The sequence below is a fragment of the Canis aureus genome, chromosome 35 (assembly GCF_053574225.1).
Source record: "Canis aureus isolate CA01 chromosome 35, VMU_Caureus_v.1.0, whole genome shotgun sequence".
NCBI classification, from domain to species: Eukaryota; Metazoa; Chordata; class Mammalia; order Carnivora; family Canidae; genus Canis; species Canis aureus.
The window spans coordinates 5,835,221-5,863,203 of record NC_135645.1 but is presented as its reverse complement, the minus strand read 5'-3'; the positions used below and the strand labels follow the sequence as shown (position 1 = coordinate 5,863,203).

At 39.0% G+C, this 27,983-nt stretch overlaps 1 protein-coding gene and 1 long non-coding RNA gene across 3 annotated transcripts; both read left to right on the top strand.

The window, feature by feature from the left end:
• Positions 1-42: 42 nt before the first annotated feature.
• FAM162A (family with sequence similarity 162 member A) lies at positions 43-27,522 on the top strand. Its single transcript, XM_077883739.1, has 5 exons — positions 43-200; positions 18,163-18,285; positions 20,337-20,445; positions 23,732-23,840; positions 26,214-27,522. The coding sequence occupies exons 1-5, from the start codon at positions 167-169 to the stop codon at positions 26,304-26,306; spliced, it is 468 nt and encodes a 155-aa protein (XP_077739865.1). The 5' UTR covers positions 43-166; the 3' UTR covers positions 26,307-27,522.
• Positions 207-13,586, top strand: LOC144305054 (uncharacterized). 2 transcript variants are annotated; one of them, XR_013372087.1, is made up of 2 exons: positions 207-356; positions 13,112-13,586. It is a non-coding gene; the product is annotated as an uncharacterized LOC144305054 (long non-coding RNA). The 2 variants fall into 2 exon arrangements; XR_013372089.1 differs by lacking the exon at positions 207-356 and adding an exon at positions 364-2,124.
• Positions 27,523-27,983: the final 461 nt, after the last annotated feature.

The window sequence follows — 27,983 nt, the reverse complement described above, 5'->3', positions numbered from 1 at the left end:
CCGCCCCGCGCATCACGCAGGCCCCGCCCCCGGCCTCGGGTCGCCCAGGCCTTCCCGCCCCGCCCGCGCAGTCAGGCTCTTTCCCGTCCCGGGCGCTTGGTGACATTGAATGCGGTGGCGCGGTCACCGGCCGGGAGGCGCTGTCGGGTCGGCGGAGTAGGCGGCCATGGGGAGCCTGCGCGGCCTGCGCCAGGTGGCGGGTGAGACGCGGGCCGGGCTGGGGGCGGTTGGAGGTCGGGGAGTCCTCCTGCCCGCCGGGTCTGGCGGTTGCTCGGTTGCATCACGCAGCCCCAGGTGGCTCGGAATCCCACCCCAGTGACCACAGAGCGAAGGCTGAGCGCGCAGCGGCCGAGCAGGTAGTCGGGGTTGGCCCACAGTGACCGCCGCGCCTGGCCCTCCCGCCAACTTAACGGGCCCTTGCTCCCAGACCCTTATCGCCCCCATATCCCCGGTTCCTAATGCGCCTGCCATCCCCGGGACTCCCCCATTGCCTGGTGGGTTCAGCCTTCTGCTCCAGCCTCTCCTGTCCACAGCTCTGAGTCTCCCCAGCCTCCCCACAGTTTCAAGAGTTTATCCCTGCTCTCAGAGAAAATCTCAATCTGAGTCTAGGGTTTCCCACGCACTTAGTGTCTGATTAGCAAAGGAATTTAAGGTCTTACAGGATAATGGGGGGGGGGTGTTGCCTAAGATAGGGGGTACATTTCTTACAAGCAGATCTGCAGTTAAGTGCTTTGAATTTTGTTGAGGAAAGTGTTCTATGGAATCTGCAGTTTATTTTTCTAGTAGGCATCTGCGAAATGGGTATTTGAAGTCAGAATTTAAGTTGTCGTCTTGGGGAACCAGCGGAGCCTTTGCTTAGTAGGGACTGAGAAATCAGAGTATTTGCTGCTTGACTTTTTTCTAGGCACCAGGGCAAATCACTTTTAAGTCACCTTTGATAAGGTATAATGACTGATCTTTTATTCCGTGGTGACAAATTACGAAAAAGGTATTTATTTCCAATTTTAAAGGAAGAATCGCCCCCAAATTTGCCTATTGAAATAGTGTAAATACACATTGCAAGTGTACATGAAGTAACGTAAAAAAAAAAAAATTATCTTTTGTGTGCTTATTTTGTGTTCCAATGGAGAATGGACTGGAAAACATGTCTCAAACTGAAGAATATTATTTACTTCCTTTAAAGTAAACGTTCCCTCCACTAAAAGAGATTGATTTAATTGATTTATTTAGCTTTGTGGAAGTAATTTACCTAAAATCTTTTGTGTACATCCTACTGACCTGTTAGCTGTTACAAGGTAAGTGAAAGAATCATTGCTCCGTAAAAAAGCTAAAATAGACGGAGTGACAGAGACTTTGACTACATCAGAACTAAGACCTTAGAGTTTTAAGCAGTTTTATCTTCCTGCATTGAAAATATATTTATGCATTATAAAGATTCCAAAGCCTCTCTGCAGACTTCTGATATTTAAGAACTTCACTATTGGGCACTCAAAACAAAATTCCTTGAGCAATTAAAGAACAATGTATTGTATTCCAGATAGATCCACTTGAATGTTATATGAAGAACTCTTAACAAAAGATCTTCTTTGAATGTCTGATGTTTTGTGAGCAACTAAGCAATCTGCCCTTTCACCCACTTGTGGCCGTTTTATAGTTACATACTTTGACATACATTATTTTACTGGATTGATTTCTTATAGTACCCTTCTTAGGTAAATCTTATCATCCATCCTCCAATGTACAAGTGAATAAACATAGGTCAGATGGTTAAATGACTTGTTCAAGATCATATAGCCATAAAATGTTAGAGCCAGGAGATGAGTAAGTACCATCTAATTCAGGAACTTGTGCTCTTTGTTTCAGTCAAGCGGTTTATTCAGGATATGTGTGTGCCGTATATGTGTTTGTCATGGCTAATTGAGTCTCTTTGATGTGAAATGGGAGAGTCATGAAATGCAGATTTACTTGTGAAGTGGAAGCACACATTTATGTGCAAATAGGTTTTCAAGTAAGAAGAATGATTTATCAGGCGATCTTAACCAAAGGAATGGCAGATCAAATAGAAACCATCTATGCATGCATCACTTATCCAGGATATTATTTGGAATAAGGTACTCACTCCAGGTGAGGGAAATATCAAATAGCTAAAGTGGGCTTTAAATAGTGTCCTTTAAACAGTGGGCCTTTTTAAAATTGTTTGTTGGAAATCTTTGCTGTACTTTCTTAGTAAACAGAATATAGATTTTGATGAGCTTGAATTTATCATTTTGCAAATGTAGGTATAGATATAGGTCAGAGTTATTAACTTGTAAAGGTTCTTGGATCCCTTCACAGATGAGCGGTCCTGTGAACCTCTGCAATTATGTTCATATTTTTATGACTATATCCTTGTTTTGGGAAGAGAGGATCCATAGCTTGCATACATTCCTTAGAGCAGTCTGTGCTCTTTAAGTTAAAAGGCACTGATACAGGGTGCCTGGGTGGCTCAGTCGGTTGGGTGTCTGCCTTCAGCTCAGGTCATGATCCCAGGGTCTTGGGATAAGCCTCACATCAGGCTCCCTGCTCAGCTGGGAGTCAATTTCTCCCTCTCCCACTGCCTGCTGCTCTCTCTGCTTGTGTTCTCTCTCTCTCTGTCGAATAAATAAATAATTTTTTTTTTTTTTTAAAAAAAGGACACTGATACAGTGATTTGGAACTAAATGGCTACTGACCCATACTCCTGTGGGTTTCATGAGGGTAAAGACTAAATTGTTTTTACTAAACCTTAGCACTTATCAGTGTCCAGCTCAGAGTAGGCAGATAGTAGATATTCTTTGGAATAATTATTTTTAATTATTTTAAATAATTATAATTTTTTTAAATTAAAAACTTAAAATTATTTTTAATAACACTTATTACATTCTACAGAATAGTTATCAGGTCAAAGGAATGGAATGGCTTTACAAGAATGTTTCTTCACACCTTCAGAAAAATTTTTGTTGTCCTAAACTTCGACTCGGCAGATTTTAAAATGATTTTATTATCATCATTATTATTCCAATACAATGGATCATGGATAGCAGCCTCTTTGTCAGTTTAACTGACATTCTACAGCATTAGAATCCAGAGATAATGTGGGACTCATGTAGTCTAGTCCTCTAATTTTATTGGTGAGGAAACTTAAGGCCTCAGAAGGGAATTGACTTGGCTCCAGAAGAGTCACCAATATCTCCTGGCTCCTATTCTGATTTTATTTCTCTTACATTCTGTTCCTTCATTTTCCTGTTTGTTCTTGCTAACCAACCCTAAATAAGTACATGCCCATTTTTACTGTTCTTTGGCTTTGCTTACCAGTCCCTCCAGGTCTTCTCAGAAGGTTTTTATTGAGCACACACTGTGTGCCCTGTATACTATGAAAGCTCTAAAGTTAATGGACTCCCACTCTTCTAGGGCTGGAGTTTGTTGCAGTGAACAAGTATATAATACATCGGGAGAACTTATGTAAGACAGTATATATTAAGTTCTAGATTACAGAACAGATTTTAAGTGCTGCTATGGTGCCATGGAGCCAGGTCCTCTTGGCTTTGTACAAATATTTTCCCAATTAGTTATGTTAACATTGGTAGCTTAAAATCTGCTATGGTGAGGGTTATTGGCAAACACTACAAAATCAGGGCTTTTCCCCGTTGACTTCCTCCCAAGAACCAACATACCACTGGCTTTAGGGAAGAAATAGAAGTATAGGTTAAAATTACTGAAAGCTCCGTTGAAACAGAAGGCATGGGAGATAGACAAGAGCAGAGGTAGGGGCAGTAATGAGTCTGCAGGGGATATGAGGGGAGAAAGGGTAGTAGGGAGAAAGGATTACCTTGGATTTCATCAGGAGGTAATAGATAAGGTGTGGCCTTTTGAGGGTTTTGAACAACTTGAATTTGGGCAAAAAGGAAGCCTTCCAGCAGAAGTCATTAAGGAAACATTTTTGGAAAATGTACATGGTTGCTGCATACAACATGAATAGTTACTACCTGTGAAGATATCCATGTGTGAGATGTTGATGGAAATGACAACAAAGGAATATATCTAGGAAGTGTCTTAAAGAAATTAGTGGCTCTGTGTAAATCAACCTCTGGACAGGTTGATTTAAAGAAGATGCAGTTTTTGAGTGTAGAGGACTGAAGGAGTGTTGCCCTGTTGTCTGAAATAAGAAAGTTAAGGGATACTGCTGTGGCAGAGAGGGTCATGCACTACTGAGTGGTAGGTGGCATGGATTTACAGGTGAGTGTGGGGCCTCTTAGTCAAAGACCAGGGGACAAAGAGGGAGTCCTCCCTGAGACAGACAAATGTGGGATAGAGGCAAAGACTAAAGACTGAATCTTGGAGGCCTGACACAGTGTAAGGAATAGGAAGTGGCAAAGGACATTAAAGATGTACATCATGGCGGTCAGAGATGAAGGCAGAGAATGTGGCAGTATAATGTAAGGAGGGAAAGAGGCCTTGTAGGGGGCTGAGATCAGTAGAGTCAAACGGCTTCAAAGACGGAAAGAGTAGAATCAACTGAGCTAATGATGAGATTCTAAAAAACACAGTCATGGGACTATAAAGAGATCACTAATGTTAGAGCAATTTTAGTAAAACGAGTGGGGGAAGAAACATTATAGTAAAATGTGTGGGTGGTGAGGCTAAGGTAGTAAATTGAATATATGGCACTTATTCAGTCATTCGAACAATGAAACGAAGATTAGTATTTTATTTATAGAACTGTTGAGAACAAGTGATTGTTTTGTACAAAATAGTGTACCCTCAGAACGAATGTGGTATGAGGAGACAAGGACTTGCATCAACTGGTAGAAGTGCAAATCAGTTCTGCCTCTAGAAAGCAATTGTTCTGTTTAAAATGGCTCATCTTCTCTAACTCTGCACTATCTAGAAAGCAACTGTTCTGTTCTTAAAAGGGCTCATCTTCTCTAACTCTGCACTATCAGGATTCTACAAAAGAAAATAATCAGAAATGCCCTCAAAGGTTTATGTAGAAAACTGTTCATTTAGTGAAATTGGGAAACAAATCCAGCCAAGGGAATGGTTGAATTCAGGTTATATTCAGGTGTTAGATGTTATATAGCCATCAAAAGTATTTTTTAATTTGTATGTTGGAAAAGTGTTTTGACATAAGATGCAGTATTTTTTGATTATGAAAAATGTATATGTTATGTACGAGCATAGGAAAAATCTGGGGAGGACATACCGGGATGTTATCTCTGGATGATATGGTTATAGGTGTTTTTATTTTTCTTCATACTTTTTTTAAGCTTCCAAATTTTTTTGTAATGAGCAAGTGTTACTTTTATAATTTAAAGCTTATTTTTCTAAGAGCAGGGAAAGAGCAATGTCTGAGTGGCTTAGTAGATTGAGCTTCCAATTCTTGGTTTCAGCTCAGGTCATGATCTCACGGTTGTGGGATCGAGTTCCACTTCTGGCTCTGTGCTCAGTGCAGAGATGCTTCAGATTCTCTCCCTCTCCAGTAAATAAATCACATCTTAAAAATCAATCAGACATTAGGTGAGAAAGGGGCAAAGGGAAGGATCTAGAGATGGTGAGGTAAGTTTAGTACAACATCCCTTCCTTCACTAGTTTAAAGTGCAGGAAAGCCCAGTGTTCTTGCAAGCCTGCGGGGAAGGATGAGAAAACAGATGGAAAAATAGGGAATTTGTTTGTGTCACAAAGATTTAGGTCAACAGCTAAAGCCAACAGAGTTTCAGATAACCACTGCTGGGAATGGGCTGGAATGTTGATAGAGGGGGGGAAAATCACCAAGAAATGGCCCCATCTCACTAAAATTTGGGCACCAGATTCATAGAATCGCAAGACTTTTTCCATTGAATTTCCTCCCCACTTAAAAACTGGCCAGGTTTCAAAGGTTTATTTATAAATCTATTTTTTGAACTCAAAAAAATTTTTTCCCATAGAAGCAATGTTACAAATAGTGATTAGAGTTCTAGCCAGCCCACAAAAGTCCATAATGTCAATCTCTCTTGCCATTTTTCCTTCCGTTTGTCAGGTCGTGCTCTTCATTGGGTCCTGTCTTATTTTCTTTTCACAATCCCCTTGAACTACAGTGTTACGACACTGTCCAAAAGGAGGATTCCATATATATGTCTTCCTACTCCCTTTACCCCTACTTATCCCTCAGCCCTGGCCCATCCTGCATTCTGGACTCCTATTTACTTACGAAATCACCATTGTTATTGTTGTTTTCCTGCTTGAATCTTCTCTACCTGTCCCCAAATCCTTGTGGGAGTTTTTCAGACAAAAGGATTCTCACTGTGGGAAAGCATGGGTAGGTACAGTAACCAGAGACAGAGTGAGTTAGGACAGTGTCTTAAGTTCCAAGCTCTAGAACATCAGCATGGACCTTATTAAGAAGGCAGTTAGGTTTGTGAGCAATGGGAGCCTGGCAGGCAGATTTGGAAGTCTTTGTTGCATATAAGAGCTGGGCAAATCAGAGTTTGTTTGAAACCAAAAAATTCCATCCTTTTTAGAATAATTGCAGGAAATATCAAGCCTAATTATTGGGAAAGCTCAGGGTAAGTTAGTTATCTCAGGTTCATTCATTTGTTTTGTTGTGGCCAGCCTTTAGAGTAGCCCAGCTTTGCTTCTAATGTGGAAACTAAATCAGTGGTTCTCTAATTTAAATGAGCTCTGAGTGGGAATAAAATATCTAAGTGGGATAATTACCATAATTTAGTCATTCTTCCTTCTAGGTCTACTGAGCAGTTATAAACATTCGACATATAATTTCATCATAATTTTTAAATACAGTATTGATTAAAAGGTGAATGTGTATGAGCTTTGCAGTGGTCAGGATAAGCATACATTTAGCTTTGTCCTCCTGAGACTTAAAATTGATCTGATTCTCAACACAAAAATAAAAATGCAGACTCAGATTCTGTAGGTCTGGGGTGGGAGCCAAGAATCTGCATTTCTAACAGGCTCCCAGGTGATGTCGACCACATTTGAGAATAGCAAGGTGTGACAAGATACATACCAACATGTATAATTTTCTCATCTCATTTCCACCAACATAGTCAGATGCCTTTATTTTTAGTCCACCCTGAATTGGGAGCATTTCCTACTGTGCCCTTTCTTTTTCTGTCTCATGCCAAAAGCATATTGGAGTGCAAGTGAGTGAGAGTGACAGTTTTATAGGGATAATATCATATTTTTAAAATACCGGATGCCTGGGTAGCTTAGTGGTTGAGTGTCTGCCTTTGGCTCAGGTCATGATCCCCAGATCCTGGGATCAAGTCCCTCATCGGGCTCCCTACAGGGAGCCTACTTCTCTCTCTGCCTGTGTCTCTGCCTCTCTCTTTATAAATAAATAAATAAAATAAATAAATAAAATCTTTATAAATAAATAAACTAAATATCAAGTAAATATAAAATATCCACAAAACATGTATAAAGTAAAAACAAGACATAATTAATACCCGGGATCCCTGGGTGGCGCAGCGGTTTGGCGCCTGCCTTTGGCCCAGGGCGCGATCCTGGAGACTCGGGATCGAATCCCACGTTGGGCTCCCTGCATGGAGCCTGCTTCTCCCTCTGCCTGTGTCTCTGCCTCTCTTTCTCTCTCTGTGACTATCATGAATAAATAAATAAAAATCTTTAAAAAAAAAAGACATAATTAATACCCAGGTACTATGTTTTAGAAATATTATTTTGGAATAACTTTAATTTATAGAAAACTTGCAAAGATAGTATGAGAGTTCTGTTTACCTCTCACCCAATTGCCCCTAATGTTAACATCTTATATAACTATAGTATATTTGTCAGAACTAAAAAATTAACATTGGTCTATTACTATCAACTAAAGGACAAACTTTATTTGGATCTCAGCAATTATTCTACTGATGTCCCATTTTCTGTTACAGGAGGTCACATCATGTTTCGTTGTCATGTCTCTGACAATTTCACATTCTTTGATTTTGGTGATCTTGATAATTTTGAAGAATACTAGTCAGATATTTTGTAGAATGTCTTTCAATTTGGGTTTATTTGATGCTTTCTCATGATGAGACTAGACTGGGTTATGGGTTTGAGGACAGAATAACTAGCACAGAGGTCAAGTATCCTTCTGACGGTACATGATATCCATATGACCTGTGACTGATGATTTTAACCTTGGTCACTTTGTTTCTTCCTTAAAAAGTTACTGTTTTTCCCTTCCCATACTCTGTTCTTTGGAAACAAGTCACTGAGTCCAACTCACACTTTCCCACAAGGGGAGGGGCAATCCAGGAAGGAAGATTATCTACATATATTTGGGATTTTTTATACAAAAATTTTTTTGTATAAGGAAGATTTGTCCCTTATCCCTCATTTATTCATTTGTTATTTATATTAATATGGATTCATATATTTTATACCCTAAATTGTAATCTTATTACTACATTATTTTGTTGTTCAAATTATTCTAGGTTAGGCTCTATGAGATCAGCTCCTGTGTCCCTTTGTATGGCCCCTATCCAAAAACATCCTTGTGTTTTTTTGAATACTTCCTCACTTTCTGGCACTACAGGGTATTCCAGACTCATCTTGTATTTTCTCTTCTCCAGTATAAAATCAGACTTTCCTTAAAGAGCTTACATTTTTCTTAAAGGAGCCCTAGTTCCTTTTATTAGATAATGGTATTTAGAAATCATTATCTGGGCACTGAGTGTGTTTGTTCCTACTGAAGATTGTAGGCCCTCCCACTGGGTAGAGCTAGGAAATATATGCATGTATAGTGACCCATGTGCACACATGTACTTAGGAATATGTCCATATCTCATGTCTGTCATTTCATACACATAAATATATACAAATTACATATAAATAAATATGTTAATAAATAGCTATGTAAAGAAAGGAGTTAATACTGAATTCTTTGACTGATCCATTCGTTCTAGCCTTCCACCCTTGCTTTTGGAACTCCTTTCTCTGGGGTCTCATTATCTACCATTTATTTACTTATTTGTTCAATCCCAGTACAGTTGTAAAGTAGTTTCGGGATTACTAACCCATGCTCCTCTAAGAAACAAGTTTGCCAACTAGAGTACAGTGTTTAATGTATAGTTCTTTTTGTCTTGAGTCTTACAGTTTCCAGTCAAAATGATGTTTTTCAAAGTTACTTAGGTCAGCTGCTTTTTCCTTACCTTGAAGGTTGTGAGGCTAGGTCATGTCATACATTTCTGATACATTTTGATACATTTGTCACAGTCTGCATTCCATCCTGGGATTCTCCAGCATCCTGGTTGATAATTTTAAAATTTGAATTTATTAAAGCTCTTTGTGATGTAGTTTTATGGGTTTTGACAAATGCCTTTATTTATTTATTTATTCATTCATTCATTCATTCATTCATTCCATTCATGAGAGACAGAGAGGGAGAGACATAGGCAGACGCAGGAGCCTGATGTGGGACTCAATCCCAGCACCCTGGGATCATGACCTGAGCTGAAGGCAGATACTTAAATAACTAAGCCACCCAGGTTCCCCATGATTTTATTTTTAAGCAGATCATTAGCAGCCTTCATAGTTACCAACATACTTGCATCACACTTGGCTACTGATCTTCATAAAGGTTAAATTCGGTAATCTAAAAACCTCTTTCTCCCCCAGCATTCTTTCAACCTTCATTTATCATGTCTAAGGTCACATCACTGATGATTCTCTCAAGGAATGTCTTGAAAGATTCTGAGGGAAAAAAAAAGGCATCTTCACCTCTCTGCACTGTCCATCATGGGGCTGGAAAGGCTTTTTAGGGAAAGGAGGGAACAACAAGACAAAAGCTAGTACTTGAGCCAGCTTCATTCCAGCTGACCCACTACAGCCTCCAGCTACTAAGGTACTGTTTTTCAATAACACAATAACTGTAGCAGCATCACCTGGAAAATTGTTAGAAATGGAAATTCTCAGGTTCCACCTGTATTCACTGGATCAAAAACTATGGAACTGGGTTCCAGTAATCTATTATAAATCTTTTGGGTAATTCTGATGCACACTTAAGTTTAAGAACCTCAACTCTAGGTTAACCAGCTGTTTGTCAGTCACATCCTTAGAGGCAGCAGTGAGGGTTCATCTTGACTTCCTGCTAGGGCCCTGGGGATACAGAACTGGTCAGCCAGGGGCAGGCTGCAAGTGCAGCCAAAGGTTCAAAGGGCTGTTTTTCATTTGGTTTGTATGTTTGTTTTTAATTGTGATTCACCAGAGGATGGAAAACTTCTGGCTTGGATGTCTATAGGGGAATATATATTATCTCTTTGAGACAGAAAAGGAAGTCTTAATGATACTAAAACTTTTATTTGCTTTTATTTTTTTGTAATTGCAAAATAATTGAAATCATATTAAGTGCTTCACAATTTTCTTTAGTGATGCAGCTTTTTAAAATTATTTTTTACATTTGTTATTTCTAATATGTATAATATGATCACATTTGCTATGTTTTAATCAACAGTTATACTTTAGGGAGGTAAAAATTATTGGCATCCAGTATGAAGTTGTAGTAAGAAAAAATTGGGAGGGGGACACCTGGGTGGCTCAGCAGTTAAGCATCTGCCTTTGGCCTAGGGCATGATCCTGGAGTCCCAGGATCAAGTCCTGCATCAGGCTCCCTGCATGGAGCCTGCTTCTCCCTCTGCCTGTTTCTCTGCCCCTCTCTCTCTCTCTCTCTCTCTCTGTGTCTCATGAATAAATAAATAAAGTCTTAAAAAAAAACGTTGGGACATATTTTCTGATCTAGGTAAACCTCTCATGCCTTCACATCCCTGTTTTCCACCTGTACCCTAGATACTTCTATGATTTCAAATCTTCCCTTATTATGTTCCAACCACACTGGCCTCCTCTTTGTGGTTCCTAGAACCACCGTAGGGCCTTTGCACTTAAAATTGTTTCTGTGTGGAATATCCTGCCACTAGATATCTGCATAGCTAGCTCCCTCACTTCCTTTGAAAATGGCATTCTCAAAGAGAACTTACCCTAATAGTGTACCTAAAATCTCACACACATACCCCATTCCAAGCACACAAACATTGCACTTCATGTCATGTCCCCAGTGTTCATTTTTCCTCAGGCATTTACTAACTATACGTGTGTCTGTATATATATGAATATGTGTATATATGCGTGTGTGTGTGTGTGTGTATATATATACTTTGTCTTCAGTAGAATATAAGTTTTACTAGCATAGATTTTTATGTTTTGTATATTGTCTAGAACATTGCCTAACACATAGTAGGTACTCAGTTATTATCTGTGAAAAGAGTATCTCTAAACATGATTTATATCACTGATAGTAATTAGGGGTACATGATAACATTTTTGCCTTATTATTACCCAAACTGAGCTGAGAGGCACCTTGTCTTCTATTCTCCAAAATTGCCTCTGTTCTAATTAAGACGGAGGGGGAAGGGCAATACCTAAAGAAATAATTACTGACCTTTTTGCTTCCTGTGGACCTTGTAGCTCACTACCAGTTAACTTTGTTCCTTTCTGTCTTAGTGCCTGCAGAAAGGAATGGGGCAGGATGGTGCACATGGGGCTTATAGATTACAGTAAATAAGGGGTTCTCTGGGGAAGACAGAAAAGTCCTGGAGATGGATGGTGGTGACGGTGATACAACAGTGTGAATATACTTAATGCCACAGAACTGTACACGTAAAAATGGTAAATTTTATGTATATTTTACCACAATTAAAAAACACAGAGTGGTTCTGAAAATGTAGTTTCAAATCATTAGTAGCAGCTTCATAGGAACTTGTTAAAAATGCAGATTCCCAACCCTCACCCCAGAACTATTGATTCTAAACTAGAGGTGAGTGTCCCCAGTGCTTTATGTTTTAATAAGCCACTCACGTGGTTCTGGCGCACACTGAGTTTGAGAATCACAGCATTACAGAATTTTGTTTTAATCCCGAGAGCTATAAAAAGTTATTGTAAAGTTTTATAGAATTCTTCATGCCCTGGTAACTGCATAAAATTACCTTGGCGAGACATTTTGACTACTTTAGGGGTAAAATTGAAAAGTGGTATGGAAATGTTTTGAAAAGTACTGGTTTAATTAAGTAGTGCTTCAAAAAACAAACTTAAAATTTAGAGTGCCTACTGTGTTTCAAGAATCTTGCCAGATGCTTTCACATTTGTTTTTCCATTTAACCCTCAAAGCAGTCCTGGTGCAGTAAATACTATGTTATCCACATTTAAAAGGAGGAAAGAAGAAGCAGAGATCATTTATACTGTAGTTGATCTACTTTCCTCCTGGTGCACACTTACTGCCAATAGGTGGCACTAGTGGGGTGGTTTCCCAGACCTGGGCAAGGCCTTATGGCATTACAGATTTAGAAAATGAAATAAATGTGGCCCCTTATGAAAGAAATCAGACAGCAAATAACCACAATCTTTACATAAACAGAGGTCCCAATTTCTGGTATGTAAGAGGACCTCTGAAAACCCACTCCTATATAAAAGCGATGAAAACACTGCCAAAAATTCTTAAAATCAAGTTTTTCAGAACTAGAAAATAACCAGAGGCTTGTGACAATCTGAGTAGCATTTATCCAAGAAAAATGACTTAAACATAGTGAGAACAGCAAACTTTATAATAGCTTTAACAGTTTTCTGTCTCCTGTCAGCTTCACAGTAGCCTTGAAAATGAATAGTCTCTCAATCACAGTAACTATGAAAACCCGCAGTTTCTAGCAGGCACTGAGGAAGGCAGAATGGATTTGGAGCTCCCTAAAATCCCCAGCCCCCAAGACCTGCTACAATTTGCTTGTCTGGCACTTCTCTGGAAACTCCCACTCACTGGGCTTGCCTTTTTTTCCACCTGACTCAGCGAATTCAGTGAGAACAGCTTCTCCCCACCCACCCCGAGCATACTGCAACAGGCTTGCAAAGCCCTTTGGCAAAAGCTGGCAAACTTCTTGGTGGAAGGCACTGAAGGAGGTCTCTGCCCAGTGATTAGCTAATCACTAAGCTAACACAACGTACATGGAAGACAAGGGACTATAGATTAATGGAATAGAATTGAGAGTCCAGAAATAAACCCTCACATTTATGGTCAATTGCTTTTCTATATTGTGCCAAAACAATTCAACAGGGGGAAGAAGAGTTTTTTCAACCAATGATGCTGGGAAAACTGGATATCCACCTGCAAAAGAATGGAGTTGGAGCCTTTCCACACACCATATACGAATATTAACTCAAAATGGATCAGACCTAAATGTTAAAGCTAAACAAGAACATTCTTAGAAGATAACATAGAAATAAGTTTTATGACCTTGTATATGACACCAAAAGTTCAGGAAACAAAAGAAAAAAATAGATTGTTGGACTTCATCAAAATTTGAAACTTCTGTATTTAAAGGACTTAATCAAGGTAGTGAAAAGACGGGACACCTGGGTGGCTTGGTGGTTGAGCATCTGCCTTCGGCTCAGGATGTGATCCCCGTGGGATTGAGTCCCACATCAGGCTCCTTGGATGGAGCCTGCTTCTCCCTCTATGTCTCTGCCTCTCTCTCAGCCTCTCTCTGTGTGTCTCTCATAAATAAATAAATAAAATCTTTTTTAAAAAAGATAGTGAACAACCCATGAAATGGAGGAAAATATTTGCAAATCATAGATGTGGAACTTGTATCTGAAAATTATAAAGAACAGAAGGCTATTGAATAAAAAATCTTTGTTAGTTACCAAAAAGGGGGGGGAGTGGATAAAGAATTCTCACAACTCAATAATAAAAAGACAGCCCAGTTCAGAAATAAGGAGGGGAGCTGAATAAATATTTCTCCAAGAAGATACACAATTAGCCAATAAGCAGGTGAAAAGATTCTCATCGTCATTACTCCTCTGTAGAAAAATCCAAATCAAAACCATAGTGGGATAGACTGCTTCACACATGCTAGGATGGCTTCTATCAAAAAACGTAAATGTGGACCAGGATGTGGAGAAATTGGAATCCTTGTATGTTGCTGGTTGAAATGTAAAATGTTGTGGCCACTTGGAAAACAGGCTTGCAGTTCCTCAAACGATTAAACACAGAGTTACCGTACGACCCAGGAGTCTCACCTAAGTATATGCCCCAAAGAAGTGAAAATAAATGTTTACTCAAAAACTTGTACATAATTTTCCATATCAGCATTATTCTTAATATCCAAAAAGTAGAAACCACTTACATGTCTATTAGCTATGAACAAAATCTAGGATATCCATGCAATGGAATGAGATTTGTCAGTAAAAAAAAAAAGTACTAATAAGTACTACAACATGGATGAACCTTGAAAACATGCTGAGTGAAAGAAGCCAGTCTTAAAAGACCACATATTACATGATTCTGTTCATACAAAACATCCAGAAATGTCTATATTTTCAGAATATGCAAATCCATAGGGACAGAGAGTAGATTAGTGATTTACTAGGGTTGGAGGGAGAAAGAAACAGGAAGTGATTTAAATGTATATGGGGTTTCTTTCTGGGATGATGAAAACCTTCTGGAATTAGATGGTAGTGATCAGTACACAACTCTGTGAATAAGCTAAAAATCACTGTTGGATTTTTAAAAGGTTGAATTTGGGGCACCTGGGGGCTCAGTTGGTTAAGTGTCCTACTCTTTAGTTTGGCTTGGGTCATGGTATTAAGGGTCATGGGGAGTCTGCCAGAGATTCTCTCTCCACCTCTCCCTTTGTCCCTTCCCTCCCCTCAAGTAAATAAATAAATCTTTTTTTAAAGGGTGAATTTTGTGATATAGGGTTATGTGTCAATAAGTGTTATCTTAAAAATCTTTACACAAATATAAACATAGGCCCGTATAAAATCTATAGTAATATCTTTTAATTGTTACATTAAAAATTTTTTTAACAGCAAGAGAGAAAAAGTGAATAAACCCTGCTGCTCACCAGCATTGTGAAGTCCACCTCTAACCATATTTTACTCCTATCCCCTCTTTCGCCTCCCCTTATTGCTCCAACTCTGAAGTTATAAAGATATCCAAGTTGGGAGTTAGGGACTGCAACGGTACAGACTATTTGTCTACTAACAAACAGATTTTTAAAACGACTTGAGCTTTTCTGTGAGCTTTTATCCACATAGCTGTGAGAGCACATTCTTGCTGCATTAAAGACAAGTCTTAGGCATTCCTTTTTTGGTCACCCCAGCATCACTCAGTGCCTGGTCATTAATCAGATTTATCACTGGTGGTGCCTTTCCAGTTTTCTTTTCTGTTCCATTGTGCTTAATAGCACTCATCTTTTTCTGTGTTCTAGGTAGCTAGGGATTTTCTAATTCTGAATCCGATACCAGCCTTGGTCCCTCTTGTACCATGACTCCCATACTCAGAATCACCCTCCTTTTCTCTCACCCTCATCAAAACTATTTCTGGCTGTCTCTGCTTTGAATTCTGATTATGACTGACTTAAAATTTTCATGCTAATAAGGCTGAAGGTGAAAATGGCTAACTGAAATTAAGTTTTTTTAAAAAACATTTATTGTCATTTTAGAGCATGAGCGAGAGGGGCAGAGGGAGAAGACAAGAGAATCTCAAGCAGATTGTGCTGAGTTCAGAGCCTGATGAGGGGCTGGATCTCAGGACCTTGAGGTCACCTACCTGAGGTGAAACCAAGAGTCTGGGCACTTAACCAACTAGGCACCCCCTGAAACTAAGTTCTTTAGCATACATTTGTTTTAGGAATGAATGCATTCCCTAGTTTTGTTCACTGAGAAGGCATGGAAACAATGACAATCTCAGTAACAATGAGCCTTCCCTAAGGCATCTCTAAAAATACTTCCTCTTTAAAGGAACCAGAGCACCCTAAAGGAATGTCTGATTCCAAAGCAGGGGCAGGAAGCATTCAAAATGAATCTGGACCATCATGTCAGAAAGTAAGGAAGCTGCCAATGATCACTGAGCACACGCTGAAAGTACTCAGGAGCCAACATAAAAAGGTCCCTAGTGACTAAAAATGGGAATATCTGAGCATTAAAACAAAGTGACTGAAATGGGCTGGAGTACATGTGTTAAATAAATTGCAGGGATCCCTGGGTGGCGCAGCGGTTTAGCGCCTGCCTTTGGCCCAGGGCGCGATCCTGGAGACCCGGGATCGAATCCCACATCGGGCTCCCGGTGCATGGAGCCTGCTTCTCCCTCTGCCTATGTCTCTGCCTCTCTCTCTCTCTCTCTGTGTGACTATCATAAATAAATGAAAAAAAAAATTTTTTTTAAATAAAAATAAAAATAAAATAAATTGCAAGAGTCCCTTATGTTATTTTTAATTATTTTTTAAAAAGAGTTCTCCACTTATCCTAGAGAGACAGAGTACGCGAGCACACGCACACAAGTGGGGCTAGGGGCAGAGGGAGAGACCCTTCAAGCAGACACTGTTGAGCACAGAGCCGGACATAGGGCTCAGTCCCACAACCCATGAGATCATGGCCTGAACCAAAACCAAGAGTCAACCCTGAACCAACTGAGCCACCCAGGAACCCCCCCTTATGTTATTTTTTTTCCCTTATGTTATTTTTAAACAAAATATCACTTGTGGAGGCTGCAAGGAAAACAATTTGTGAATTTGAAAACTGGTAAATGGAAAGAATCAAGCATTTATTCCACATTTCTTGTGGATTTTACCTTAGGATAATCAAATAGTTACTGTAGAATACTTCGATTTTACAATTCATATTGAAACAGCAGATCTAGGTAACAACAATGCTTAAAACATCAAAGGAAAGGTTGGTGGACAATTTTATAAGGGTTGAGTCAGAATAATAGCATCTACTGATTAATCTTAATATCACAAAAAGACAAAATTGATGTATGCCTCTTGGTGTGATACAGTAGAGAATACACAGTATCACCTATGGCCTATTCTTGCTAAAAAATCTAATTTAAATCTGCTGAAGCCTCAACAATCCGCTTACAAGAAAAAGAATTTAGAAGAGTATGTTAACGTGGGGATACAATCAGCAAAATCCTAAATGAGGGAAATTCTATAGAACTAATGACCTGTTTTTTTCAAAAAATGACAAGAAAGAAAGGAAGGGGAAACCTATACAGGATGTATCAACCATATTCAGTGTGTACCTATTTAGAATAAACCAACTATTTAAAAAAATTAGGGAGCCCACTGGGGAAATACATTATTTGATCATCATATGCTATATCAAGGATATAATATTTTTTAGTTAAGCTAATGGTATTCCAGATAATGATTTTGAAAAGTTGCTGTTTTGAGATGCATACTGAAGTATTTATAGATGAACTAATTAATAGGATGTTTGGGATTTGCTTTAAAATAATTCAGTTGGGGGTCACCTGGGTGGTTCAGTCAGTTGAGTGTCCAGCTCTTGACGGTGGCTTAGGTCATGATCTTTAGGGTCATGAGATCAAGTCCTATGTTGGGCTGTGTGTCCAGTGCAGTCTGCTTGAGGATTCTCTCTCTTCCTCTCCCTCTAACCCCTCCCCCAACTTGCTCACTCTGTCTCTCTCAGGAGAGACGTAATTCCTCTACTTCCTACATAATTCAGTAGGAAGTAGAGAGTGTGGGTGTTCAGATGAAACCGTATTTATTGGCCATGTATTGTTAATTGTTGACACTGGGTGGTGAGTACATGGAGATTTATAATTCTGACGCCTTTGTGTCCTTAGAATTTAAATTTTTAAAATTATATATTATATATATAATACAGTTTTATATATTTTTAAAATATATAGTTTAAAAATTTCACAAAATTCATGACTATACCTAAAGTTGATTTCCAGTTGGAAAATTTTGCCTTGGGTGGAAAAAGGCTTTCTAGAGCCCCTTGCTGGCCACTGCACCCTACCCAGAGTTTACCAGAGTAGTATTGGCAATTTGACATCTTGGTTTATTACTTGTGGGAGATTCTAATCTTTACCTAAACTGCTGGGTGCTATAATATGTAATATTTCCACCAGAACCATTGTTATAACAAGATACATGTAAGAAGTACTTTTATAAAATAGCTGAAATTAACAGCATCAAGTATCATATTTTAAATATGTGTATCCTACATAGAGAGTAGCATTTTCACTTTTAAAATGAGTTAATTTTTATAGATGAAATAATACTCTGTAGGCATTTTTCATTTTGAGACAACATTAGATTTTCTTTCTCTGAAACGTTTTTCTGTCTTTTATAGGAAGTTATTTTAGGTTATATGAAAGAGGTGCTTCTTCATCCCTAAGACTTACCAGAAACTCTGCTTTGAAGAGAATAAATGGATATTGTGCCAAACCACAAGAAAGTCCAAAAGCTCCATCCTGTAAGTTTTTATTCATTTTTCTTGTTATAGACTAAGCAGCTCCAAAGAGTGAAACTACATGGAATCAAAAGAACCTAAAAGGTTGTCCCAGGGGCTCTGACATCCTCTCCTATTTTGTAGTCCATCCCTCCTAAATTATACTTATATTGAGTCCCATAAAGCAATGCTTTCTTCATTTTCCTCATCTGTCACTTTTAACCCTTGCTTCCAGGATTATGTTGAGTTTTTTGTTGGAGAATAGGTGCACCAAAGTAATAGTGATCTAGAAATGGTCTTTTAAGGAACCCCAAAGAGGAACCAAATCAGGAAATGATATTTTGGGTACAGTATAAATAGTGCTAGCCTTGGCTTGGGCATTAATTTCAGCCATCATTATTAGTCTTTTTACTAACTTAAATCCTAGTCACTGTCCATGTGGAAAAAAGGAGCATAATATATAAACTGTAGGGTCCCCTGAGCTATTTGCTTGTTAATTCTTAATAGGAATATACTAGGGTCAGGCAGATCTTGGTAAGTAGAAAAAAACTATTCTCAAAGAATATTTATCAAGAGCTTAAAAATGTTTGTACCCTTCAACCTGATATTGCATTTCTGGTGATTGATCCTTGGAAATAATCCCTATATGTGGAAAAAGCTTTGAGTGTAAAGATATTCTCATTTTTTATATATAATAGGAAAATGAGAACTAATCTAAATGTCAGATAATCTGGGAATGATTAAGTATATATGTTAGATCTCCTTGATGAGATTGTGCAGCTGTTTGAAATGGTGCTTATAAATACCATGTACTGGCATGGGAAATGTTTGTCCTAATGTCAGTGAACAAAGCAGGATATAAAATTTTATATCCTTTATAAGCACAGCATGATACACATATAGATATATACACATATAAATCCCCATACTTACAGGGATAAGACTTCAGAAACACTACCAAAATAAGAATACAGTGATTCTGCTATGACAGGAGAATTGGAGATATCTTTTTACCTTTTTTCCATCTATGCTTTCCAAATTATCTTTAATGTACTTAAAAACAAAAATGGAAAAACAACTATAAAGCTATGCTAGAAGGGTTAAAAGATAAAACTACAGCAATGTATTTCTATATTTCTGATCCTCTTCTTGCCTTCAGTTCTTCATGGATTTTTTTTTTCCTGAGGGACTTTGTAGTTCCTTTTGCTGCTGCCTTCTGATTAAGTGGAAAAAGCAGCACAAGCAAAGGTGTGGGGGTAGGAATGAGCGTGTCCTGTAGGCAGAGCCAAGGAGGTGGTCCTTCTGCAAGAGATGCAGGCAGTACATAGAAGTTGGATGAGGTTATCTCCAGGGTCCCTTCCAACCCTGACAGTCTGTGATTCCCTAACTTTTTCTGCTCCTTCAGTGACTTTTTTGGAAGACACTCTCTCCCAGTCTGTGATCGTGTACCTTTTTGTTCATCTGCCTCTTTGCCGTCCTTAATCACCCTCCAGATTCTTTCAGTCATCTTGAGATGGACTTTGTCTCCGTTCTCACCATTACAGCTCCAGTTCAGACCATGTCACCTCATTCTTAGATTACAACCCCCCATTTGGACTTGCTGCCCACTCTAGCCTATCTTTCCCTTCTCTCTCCCATCTATTATGCAGATTAATCTTCTAAAACATTACCTTCTTCAAAATATACAGTGGTTCCCAAATCCGGTTTCAAAAGCTTAACCTGGCATTCAGGGTCTTTTGTAACCTTATTTTACCTTATAACCCTTTTCTTCTAGTGAAGTCAAGTAAGCTTCTCTTTGTTCCCTTTTAATTCATCTTTACCTTTATATTTTTGTTTAGGGAGTTCTTTGAACTTTCAATGCCTAGGAAATTAGGCTTTTATTTTACCTCAGTCCTCAAAGACTTTTGGAACCTCATTTGAGAAATGAGGCATCCTAAGAAATCATTCAAATAAAGCTCTAGTTAGCTTGAGGTTTCTCAACGTTTCTGTTTCGTGAATAGTTAAAAATAGTATTTTTAATTGCTAAATTTTAGTCATAACCTCAAATAAGATAACTTGTCTTGTTTTTCTCATAGACACTTACAGCCACAGAGTGCCATTACACAAACCTACACATTGGGAGAAGAAGATCCTGCTGTGGTCAGGTCGCTTCAAAAAGGAAGATGAAATCCCAGAGACTGTCTCGTGAGTGCTGAATGTAGGGGTTACAAGCAGCTTTTCTTTCTCGCTGATATATTTCAAAAGCAAAGCAGTTCCTCTGAGTCTATTTAAAACCTTTCAACCAAATTTTAGAGTAGTTTTCACTTCACTAAATGTTTCCTCTTTGGTGGGTACTTGCAGTAAAAACAGTTGGACAATCTTGTGTCTTATCATAGATACCTTATGTTGTGCCTCTCAGGTACTCTGAAGTTAACTGATTGATTCCTCTCCTAGCTACAGAAATGTGACTAAGCAGTGATGGTCACTGTTCTTAGCTTATTTCTAATCTGGGTCTATCACATACCATTTACAGTTAATAGTTATATTCTATAAAATCCACTTAAATATTTAACAATAGGCATAAAAGTATTTATGAGCAACATATCCTCTTTTCGGGATTCCAGAACGCATGCTTCCTATCCCTATCACCAACTTCCTTAAATCCAGCCCTGGTTGGGATCTTGGGACTTTATTTTAGAGTCTATGGATAAGTATAGATTTCCCAACCCCAGGCTATCAACATTTTGGGCCAGATAATTCTTTGTTGTTGGGAGCCATTGTGTACATGATAGGATATTGAGCAGCACCCTTGCTTGGCCTTTTCATCCACCAGATGCCAGTAACATTGAGTTTTAACAGTGAAAAAGGTCTCCAGACATTGCCAAATGTCCCCTAGGATGACAAAAAATTAAAAATAAATAAAACACCCCTGATTGAGAACCAGTGCTCTAGCCCAGTGTTAAAGACCCCGATTGCTTTGCATCTTGGCCAAGAGAGATTCTGAGAAGTAGGCGCCATCTCTCCTGTGGGGCATCATCCTCTTCAGAGATAAGGACTTGGGATAAAGCTTCTAGACATTCCTTTCTGGTAAGAAACTATTCTTGGACCTTCTGGCTTCTGGTTTTGAGGCATGATTTTAAAAGTTCATTCAGGGTATCTTTTCCCAGAAAAAAGAGTTATCTGCTTTTTGTTTACAACGGCTTTAACAGGGCCATTCTACTTCTGTCAAATAGCACATTATTTTCACTAAAATTATTTGAGCAGGAAAGCCCTGGTCCTTCTTAACTAAAGTGACAGTGTACTTTCCTGGGAAATAAGAGCAAGGTGGAAATATCAATGATATTAATTTCTTGGCTATGTCTTAATTTCTTCCTGAATATTCTAGCAGAAAACAAGCTGCTGTATACTCATGGCCTACCTAATAGGTGCCAGATAGACTTTGCCATGAAACACCTTCCTCAGTCTGCCTTGCAGGTCATTCCAAGATCCTCCTCAAGCCCAAAGTAGTACTTACTGAGTCACCCTAGAATGTTCTGCTCTGGGCCTAGGCAAGTGTTCATCCTTATGCTGGTAGTTCTGAACAGGTACTGCTGAACTTGCCCATTCTGATTGCTTTCTGTAGAATGGAGGGCAGCCTCATGATCTTATTTAAATGCATTTTACTTTTTTAATGTAAAATACTCAATGTATACTACTTCTTTTTAAAAAGTTTTAAATTTTTTAGGGAGCACAATGACACAAGAGCGAGGGTGGGAAGGTGCAGAAGGAGAGAGAGAATCCTAAGCAGGCTCCATGTTCAGCATGGAGCTCAATGTGGAGATGGATCTCATGACCCTGAGATCATGACCCGAGCCAAAATCAAGAGTTGGACGCTTAACTGAGCCACCCAGGCATCCCAAAATGTAAAATACTTCTAATGAAAAGTAAAATATATTATTTTCATGAGTATCACAGCACTTATGTTGGACATGCCAATTCATATAACATGTTGTCAACATGGGTAGTTTGTGGTTGGCGGCCTCTCAGATGCTCTCAGTAGAGCAACTCATGGTCCTTAGCAGTTGTCCCTGGGTCTTCCCACCCCCCTGCAGGCCCAGCTTCAGTGCCTGGAGAACTCTGTTCACATTGCTGCCTCACTGGGTTCCAGCTCTCCCATCACAATGTATATGCTTTCAGGGTTCTCCTACCACCTGCAAAGCCTGGACCCTGTGCCTCCTAGATGGCAAAAAATGTACTTTTTCCCTTCTGATTTCAAAAGTAATGTGTTAAAAATTTGGGGAAAAAAGAAAGGAAAGAAGTTAGCACTTTCATCCCATCACCTAGAGATAATCAATTCCTATTTACACCCCTACTGAGTAGGCCAGTGCTCTTTCCAGGGTCCATTTGGACTCTTCCTGCCCTGCCCTGAGGATCTACTAAACTCAGAACCACACCTCACTGCCTATATAACAGAATCAAGGAGGAGTGGCCTTCTCTTTAGACTCTTCCTTGGTAGGCCTCTTAGCTTTCACACAATGTTTGGATTCAACCCTCAATTTTCTGTTAAGGTACATGGATCTGTATTCAGTAGACAGGTTCAGAGAGGTACATGCCAAAGAGCACAGTCTCAGGTTAACTGTCACGCAATTTTAGCAAAACATTAGTTAAAAGGTAAACATTAGGGGAGCATTGCTTAAAAGATTTTTGTGCTGTTCCAGATATTCTCTGGAATCTAAGTATTAGATTTAGATTATTAAGTCTATTCCTGGTTCAAGGCAGAGAGGAAAAACTTGGGTGTAAATAGCACATTGTTTAACTTCCTCTTACATTTTCTGAATTGTGATTTGTGTTGAAATGTATAAAACTCAGCGAAGCTCATTGTAGCACCTGTTGCCAGGATATTGTTAGACAATCACTGTATTGTATAAGATCTTCTTAAGAACCCCAGGGAGAAACAGCTCTTGGTTTTACTTTTAGCCTTGGCCGCTAATGTGAAACTTGAAAGCCAAAATTGGGGGCCACCATCACAAGCATAGATTAATATACCGTGCCTTTTCCCCCGCTTTTTTTCTTGGATTAACTTTCTTATTTTTATTTTTATTTTTTAAGATTCTATTTATTTTTTCATGAGAGAGAGGCAGAGACACAGGCAGAGGGAGAAGCACACTCCATGCAGGGAGTCCGATGTGGGACTCAATCCCAGGACCTGAAGGCAGATGCTCAACTGCTGAGCCACCTAGGCATCCCTTGGATTCACTTTCTGTCTTCATGCTTTCTTCTCTTTTTTCTTACTTTTAAGTTTGTGTTATCTTATTGGATTTTATGTAAAAGTTTATAGTGAATTGTGAAAATGTTTCATCTTCTCCAAAATCCTCCAAGATCTCCAGGCCCTGCATCCTTTTTTCTATTTATAGGTACCATTTCACTTCTGATTTGTGGGACACAGTTTTATTTCCTACTGGCAACTTCATAAAGGAGTTAACTTTCTCTCATGCTTTCCTTGTGCTATTAGGTTTGAGATGCTTGATGCTGCAAAGAACAAGATCCGGGTGAAGGTTAGCTATGCAATGATTGTCCTGACAGTGGCAGGATGCATCTGGATGGTTATTGAGGGCAAGAAGGTAAGAGTGGACTTCCTCTGTCTGTTTTCTACAAAGGATATAAAAGAAATCAGGGGTTGACCCTTGAATTTATTCTTTAGGAGGCTACTTTCTACATGAGAAATGGTAAGAAACAAAATGAGAAACAGTAGAGACAACCTGGGATATTATGCCTGGGGATAAATTGCAAGTTCTTAATTTTGGCAAGGTAAAGGACTAAATTAGTTTTGTATAAAGTTAAAAAAAGGGGGGGGGGTAGTTATCACAGATGTCATAATATGAAACCAGAAAAATATCACTGTATTTAATGATGACACCTGTATGTCTGTATAGCACTTCTAGGACATGGGCATATTTATCCACACTGACCCTAGTGAGCATTCTAGTCACTGTTCTTTCCTTGAAGGTCGGCCACACTGGGCCATGTGTTTAAGGATAATAGATCCTAAATAAGTACATAGGAATTTAACTCCAAAAATCTGTTTTAACCCAGATCATTATTAATAGCTATCATTCATTGAATACTCACTGTCTTCTAAGCACTTGGCTCTTTTTTCATTTGAACCTCACAATAGTATGGCAAAATAGGTACGATTATTAGAACCTCACTGATAGATGAGGAAACATAACTTCGAAAGCTCTGCTCACTTGCCCAAGATGACACAGCTCCTAAATGGCAGAGCCACAGTTTGAACCTAGACCTAATTGAGGTGATAGTAAAATTGCTCCCACTTATCAAGTGCTCATTATATAGCAGGCATTTATTAAACTCATTCAATCACCACAATATCCTAGAACCTAAGCAGTAGGTTCTCTTATTATCTATACTTTATAAGAGGAACCTGCAGCTTAGGGATACTGAATCATTTTCCCAAAGGCACATAAGTGGCAGGATAAAAATTTAGAGCCAAGTTTGCAAGTTTTCAGACTCCTATAATACTATCTTGTGATTAAAATATAGGGTTTTTTTAAAAAAAATATGCAGCAGCACTGATCATACCCCTATTTTAATACCATGTCTAATTCTATATATTACAGCTTCCACATGCAAAGAGATGTCTTATATCTATTATGAGTTATTAAAAGGGTTTTTCTATCAACCCAGCAGTAACTGACTTCCCTTATTCCCAGTGAGTACAGAATAAAAGGAAATGAACTTCTGGCTCTCTGTAGACTTTTGGAATGGAAAATACTGACCATTTAGACTAACCTTACAGGAGCCTGAAGGACAAGTGTGCAGGACTGGGTGAAGTTCTTTTGACATTTCTGTCTACCCCACTTCAGATTTTCTTCTGGCTTCCTCTTTGACTTCTCATGCATAGCTCTCAGACTGAAACCTACAGAAGCATGTGGACAGGACATAGGGGTTTCTAGAATTCCAAGAAGTCTGCATTACTTATGTATACTTGATTATACTGAGTCTAAGTACTCGAGAAGTAAGTCACCTCCTGGGATTTCTTCTAGCCTCATCTAAGGGTATACACCATATACTCTAAAAGTTTCTCTCCCTTATATGCCAGAAAACTATCTTATTTGTTTTACATGGAACTGTCCGTTTCTTACAAGTTGGTAAATGCTACTGGAATGCTATTTAGACGAGAGAAATTACCTTGTATGCTTTATCCTATCAACTTAGCATTCCCATTCTCTCCCTTCCCATACTTAATTCTTTACACGTGAAATTACATAGGTATAAGAAAATCCCACCTTATATATAGGGTGCTAGTTTCATTTATCTGGCATAAGACTTTTGAAACTGGTCTGCTTATGTAAGCTTCACAGGCGTGTAACCGGTCACATGGAGGGAAACATGGGAGGAGGATGGTTGCCTCTCCCCCACTGCTACTTGTGGTCAAGGGATGGATAGCGGGATAGATACTGCTCAGAGTCATTAGTCTCAGTATTTGGTGAAGTCTGGGATCGCCAAAGCTCAGTATTTTTGGTAAAAGAGGAGTAAGGAGTTAGAAGGGTATGAAAGTATAAAATAAGTTGGGGAAGGAGAAATGGTAGCAACAAAGAAAAGTGGAAGGAAAAAAAGGATAGAAATGGAAATAAAAGGGCATTCAATACTAAAGAGAGGAAAAAAGAGAAAAGATAAAGGAATAAATGATAAGGGAAGAAAGCAGATTTAAAGGAACGGGCCAGAAAGAAAGGGAAGGTAGAGGGTGTGGCATTTCTCTCATGCTTGACTGGATGGCATTTCTCTCATGCTACAGGACTGTGAAGCATCAGAGGAAGCAGAAGGCACAGCAGGGGCTTCTGTGCTCAGGGTGTCCACGGTAGATCATTCTGGGCCTGCAGTGCCCTAGTTAATCTGTTGACATTGGTGCGGCGTAATGACAGCCTCCCCAAACCTGCATAAATAATCACTTACTCAAATTTGTTTTACTTTAGGCTGCCAAAAGAAACGAGTCCTTAACAAGCCTGAACTTAGAAAAAAAAGCTCGCCTGAGAGAGGAAGCAGCTGTGAAGGCCAAGACAGAGTAGCAGTGGTATCCATGCTGGCTGGACTTTGAAAATGCAGGAATAATGTTGCAGCATTAGCCTGTATTAAAAGAATATGGTATGAGGATTCATTTCATGAATCCAAAGTGTGGTTTGCACAGACTTATAATTTCCCTATTTCTGCTATAATGGTACAAATAAATTTCCTTTAAGAAATGTCAAAGAAAAAAAAAGAAATGACTTGTCTTATGTTTTTGTGGCTTTGATCCGGGTTAAATGCAGCCTTTCAGCTCTTGGAGAAAATGAAGAATGGGGCAACTGATTTAAACTTTAGTATTAACTCTCCTTTAGAGAGTCAGATACCGTATCTTACTTTACTTCCCATTACCAAAGTGACTTCCTCTGTAGAAGCCAAAATGGCTTCTAGTTCTGTATTTCTCTCTCTTGTGTACTCATTTCTAGAGAGATAAGGAAGGCCAGCTGAGTATGCCGCCTAGGTACATCCTGGGGAGCTAACCACCCCAAATGCCAGAACCCCGCAAAGCAGCTGGATCATACTCTGCCGTCTTGGGGCATGCTGGCAGACTGAGGCTTATCAGACAGCAGTCTTGGAAAAGGTCCCAGTAGGGTGATGAGAGTCTGGCCATGAGTTTCTGAGAATTCTGAAATCCCAGCACTTGGGGCCAGCACACACCTTCTACTCTATGGCTTTGAACTCCCAATTAGTCCTTTTGCTTTTACTTTTACACTGAATTTCTCCATTACAAAAATCTATCAAATGCATTTTTCTTACAAATGTTGAGAGATAAGCATTGGCACATGGTATGTATTTCATTTACACTTTGGGATGCCAGCCTGTCTCATACTTAAGTATGGATGCTGGTTTCTATTTTAAGAATTTCTTATATTCTCACATGTCTCAGGAGTATTAATGGCTGAGAAGTCCTCATCCCAACCTGCTAATTGTCTTCAGAGGATTATTACAGATAGGAAGTAATATATGCAGCTGTATCGCACCACATGGAATTTCATAATCTGATGATGTTAATGATGTTTGTTGATATACTTTAGAGTAATCTGACCTTGGCTTTTTAGATATCAAGTTCTTTGATTTTAATCTACTTCTTTAAAAAATAAGTAGTTTTCCTTCATAGAATACTACCATTTTTAACTACTAAAGAAGTATTTTAAAGTGTTATCTTGGACATTTATTGTAAAAAAGTTTCATTAAACCAAAACTCCCACATGTTAAAATGAACAGCAAGAATTTACATGATCATTTCTCATTTTGTGTCATTCTCCTATTCAGTAACTTAGAGTAACTACCTAAGTTTACCCATTATATGCTACTAAACTCAAAATCAATCATTTGCGTATATACCTTTTGACTTCTGTTGTTTTGTCAGGTCATACACAGAATTCTAGCACCATGGAAGAGAAAAGAAGTTTGGGGTGAGAGGCTCTTATGTTCCCAAAATATGTAACCTAAAAGCAACTTCATACCTTATTTTAAAGATGCCGGTGAGAAAGAGCCAGAAAGACTGGTCCAGCTGTGGCTATTTAAGTCTGGTCTGGGAGTTCCTGACCCAGAACACCTCCACATGACTGCTTTCTTCCAGGCACAACCTGCAGGGCTCTTTCCCACCACTGGACATTCAGCGTCTAAGGGTTGTGACCTTGGGGCAAAGTAGATTCTCCTAAGTCTTGATCTGTCACCTA

What these genes read in the sequence shown, in the direction of transcription:
- FAM162A (XM_077883739.1), top strand. Translation starts at nt 167, where the DNA reads ATGGGGAGCCTGCGCGGCCTGCGCCAGGTGGCGG. An exon ending in CGGCCTGCGCCAGGTGGCGG is followed by an intron (nt 201 to 18,162) that starts GTGAGACGCGGG and finishes TGTCTTTTATAG; the next exon opens with GAAGTTATTTTAGGTTATAT. An exon ending in GAAATCCCAGAGACTGTCTC is followed by an intron (nt 20,446 to 23,731) that starts GTGAGTGCTGAA and finishes TTGTGCTATTAG; the next exon opens with GTTTGAGATGCTTGATGCTG.